This window comes from Argentina silus (assembly GCF_951799395.1).
Source record: "Argentina silus genome assembly, chromosome: 16".
NCBI classification, from domain to species: domain Eukaryota; kingdom Metazoa; phylum Chordata; class Actinopteri; order Argentiniformes; family Argentinidae; genus Argentina; species Argentina silus.
In genome coordinates, this window is record NC_139670.1 from 5,208,066 (window position 1) to 5,211,845 (window position 3,780).

At 46.4% G+C, this 3,780-nt stretch overlaps 1 protein-coding gene across 1 annotated transcript; it reads left to right on the forward strand.

Annotated features, from left to right (window-relative positions):
- The first annotated feature begins 516 nt into the window (after positions 1 to 516).
- On the forward strand, positions 517 to 3,558 carry abi3b (ABI family, member 3b). The gene is made up of 6 exons (XM_083687128.1): positions 517 to 725; positions 1,124 to 1,291; positions 1,776 to 1,955; positions 2,334 to 2,404; positions 2,689 to 2,775; positions 2,994 to 3,558. Exons 1-6 carry the CDS (start codon positions 591 to 593, stop codon positions 3,400 to 3,402), a joined length of 1,050 nt encoding a protein of 349 aa, XP_083543254.1. The 5' UTR covers positions 517 to 590; the 3' UTR covers positions 3,403 to 3,558.
- Positions 3,559 to 3,780: the final 222 nt, after the last annotated feature.

Consider the following 3,780-nt stretch of genomic DNA (forward strand, 5'->3'; position numbering starts at 1 on the left):
TGAAAATTGAAAGAGAGAGAGAGAGAGAGAGAGAGAGAGAGAGAGAGAGAGAGAGAGAGAGAGAGAGAGAGGGGGAGAGAGAGAGAGGGAGAGAGAGAGAGGGAGAGAGAGATAGTGAGGACACTAAGACTGACCTCTAGTGGACACACAGAACTAAGCAACGTTTATGATTACGTATCACGTAATATGATAATCACTTATTTCTACGGGGTCAGTATGATTGATTCATTACTTCAAAATGCCATGTTATGCATATTGAAATCATAAATTATTTGATACAAAAATAAAACAAGTAGGCCTAGTTGAATACAGAAGCATAATTTCATTGTATGGCACACGTTCAAACGGCATAATCTAAACCGTTGTTCATCTATAAACCAGTCATGTCTTACCTGTAGGCCTACTGCACGCACCGGAGGTCTAAACTCATATCCCGCGGGTGTTCCGCATTCAGCGCAGCGCTGAGCGCCTCCCTGCATGCTTCATCTTGATGCCGCTGTCACCTGAAGTCTGACGGAGGCGCTTCTTCATTTCCCTCGATCATCGATTTGATTTGGAGTTTAAACTACCGCATATTATCTTAGGACAAAATGACGGACCAAAATAAGTTTTCGGAAGTTATCACGCACATTTTTCAAGACGCACCAAACGCGAAAAAAGCGCTTGTTGACAACTACAGTAACCTCCTCAAAGTTGCCGATTATTGTGAGAACAATTATCTTCAGGTGAGCAACTCTTGACTATTCACATAACAAAACTGTGTTATCGAATAAACATATTTTCAATAGGCCTACCTCAGAAATGTAATACTCACATTCTGTACTGTTTTTTTCTTTGTTTCCCCCTCAGTCTACTTTCAATCAAAATAAATGTATAACATATAGATTATCACTTGTCGGGAACCATAATAGGGCTGCAAATGAAAATAATGTGAATATTATAACTTATCAATCGGTCTCAGATGACCTTTGATAAGCACCACACCTTTGCCAACAATGCTTTGGATGTTTTGTCAAAACATGGTCTGTTTATCCACAGACAGTACCAAAGACACATTTCCTGTCTGTGACAATTGAATGTGCAATAAAGTAGTGTCCTGTCTCATCTTTATTGAATCCTGCAGGCAGAGGACACAGGGCAGGCTTTGGAGGAGACTAAGGCATTAACCAATCAGGCTCTAGCCAGTGTGGCCTATCAGATCAACAGCCTGGCGACCGTGGTCCTGAGGCTTCTGGATACACAGGCCATGCAGATCAAAGACATGGAGAACTCCATCAACCTCCTCTCACTGGTGAGGAACTCAGAAGATATGCTAGGGGCTGTTATCACTAAGACGTACCTGTACTCGGGTCAGGGGTTAGCGCTGCCGTCTATAGTTCACCAATTTCCCCTGTAGGTGGGAGATTCATTACCAGGCTGCATGTCCCTACTGTTGACTGTCATCCTCTCATCTGTGTCCACTCTCTTTCCCTTATGTCTTAATAAGTGTACCGTTTTGGTCCCTCTACAAAGATATGCTGAAGTCTGGTCTAGTGGTTAGTGGTGCCGACCCTGGACCACACATGATCCCTTACAGTCCAGCGATTAAACCGGTCCACCTTTCTCTTATTGTGTCTCATCCGCCTCATCTGTCTCGCCCCTCTCCATATCTACTCTGTCTAAACAAAGCACTCAAACCACAGTATGAAAGGAGCAAAAATAGAGGAAGCATCTTGAATTGTGTTCTCTCTCTCTCTCTCTCTCTCTCTCTCTCTCTCTCTCTCTCTCTCTCCTAGGCAGTAGCCATCCATCACGAGAAAGTGGCGCGGAGAGAGATAGGTGTTTTCACCACAGCTAAGAAGAACCCTCGCGCCCAGAAGATGAGCCCTCCGACAGGGAGTCGCGAGCCCGAGCCTCGGTACTCCAGAACACCCGTCTCCTTCTCTGCCTTGGACACCGTGGGACACTTCTTTCAGGTGAGGACAGTACGGTCTTCAACGCTAGTGCTGAATTTCGCGTCGCTGATAAGCACTTTGTGACATGGCCTTTTGTGAGATGTTCCGTTGAAATATAATTTTGACTGATTGATTTGATTGATTTTGTTATAGAGAGGTTGGGCCATTTAGACTTATCAATAGCATCGTTAACACAAGGGACTGGAGACAATTTCAATGGAGATTCTGATCTTAGTCTTACATCCAGGGCTAGGCTTAATCTAGGCTTGGAGAACAATCCCAAAACGTTTTGGCTTTCCATCATGGCAGCTTATAGTGTCAGCTGTAAAGGTGATTTATTGCTGTGATGCAGTGATGGATGTTGTTGTTGCTTCTCTATTTTGTTGATTTTCTCCTCAGGTCACTGAGCTGCAGCCTAGGAAGAGAACATGGACCACAGACAGCATACAGAGCACTGGGAGCTTCACTGGGTAGGTGGACAATAACAATCTGCACAGGCACACATAAACTTTTGAGAAATGCAGCTATTTTCACCCACTCAAAATCTGAATCATAGATCAATAGAATGAGACACTGAAACATTTTGTGTATATTCATGTTGCATGTTGATGTCTTATTGGAGGTTGTGTATCAACATTGTGTGTGTGTGTGTGTGTGTGTGTGTGTGTGTGTGTGTGAGTGTGTCTGTGCGTATGTGCATATGTGCATATGTATGTGTGTGTGTGTGTGTGTGTGTGTGTGTGTGTGTAAACAGTCGAGCACCAGAGCCTATTGAGTGTCCCGTCGCTCCTCCGACCCTGCCTGGAGAACCGACCCCCTCCAGCCTCAACGACCGCTACGGGTAAGTAAGGTCTGCTCCAGCCGGAGTGGTGATGTCATAGGACAGATTGAACATACTGCCTTGAAATCCACTGCTGACGTTATTGAGGGTACCACAGCATGTTGTGATCTCAGAGTTGGGAGGAGCATCCATGTTATCTTTAGAATGATCACATTGAAAACATCAATGTCAATGCTCTCGGGGATATTGGATGGAACATTCTCCTTTCACCTCCCCAGGTCCAGCCTTGGCATCAATGTGCCCCCTCCTTCAGTGCCCACCTTGCCGACAGCCTCCGAACTCACCGCCACCGAAGAATGCCCACCTCCTCCTCCTCCACCCGCGATTGGTTCCAACCTCCCCCCTCCTCCACCTGGCTCCATGGGCGCTGGTCTCCCCCCTCCACCTTCAATGACCTCCGCCACTAACCTCCCTCCTCCCCCTCCGCTTACCCCAAATAGCTTGATGGGTGCGTCCCTACCACCTCCACCACCGCTTGCACCACCCCCACCCAGCTCCTCAGGTATCCCCCCTCCTCCGGCTCCTCCTCCCCCACCCAGCTCCTCAGGTGTCCCCCCTCCTCCTCCTCCTCCACCTCCCCCTCCTAGTTCCTCTGGTGGAGTACCTCCACCCCCTCCTTTGCCTTGATGGACATTGTAGCATACTTGCAACACTTCACATCACAACTCTGGTATTATACTCATATAAGTCATAACTTTTGTAAGTACAATGTATATTGTTTTGTTCCGCAAGAATGTTGCCTGCAGGATGTTGCAAGCTTTAGAGTATTAAATGGAGATTTGAAAATGCTATTAAGTGAATGTGTTTTCAATTGCGTTATGTTGCAGAAGCTACCTCTGTAGCCACCAGCGTTATGTTCTTTCTCTTACAATCTTTCTAGTTCCACCGAAATCCACCTCGAAAAACTGCACATTCCTACAGACTCTGAGCAGCTGTAGGACTCCCTTTAACATGCCTCAACAACACCTCCGCTGCATTCCTCAGCTACATGCCACAACATCTCTC

Coding starts and splice junctions, on each gene's coding strand:
- abi3b (XM_083687128.1), top strand. CDS start 591: ATGACGGACCAAAATAAGTTTTCGGAAGTTATCACGCACATTTTTCAA. Junction 726..1,123: donor GTGAGAACAATTATCTTCAG/GTGAGCAACTCT, acceptor TGAATCCTGCAG/GCAGAGGACACAGGGCAGGC. Junction 2,776..2,993: donor AGCCTCAACGACCGCTACGG/GTAAGTAAGGTC, acceptor TCACCTCCCCAG/GTCCAGCCTTGGCATCAATG.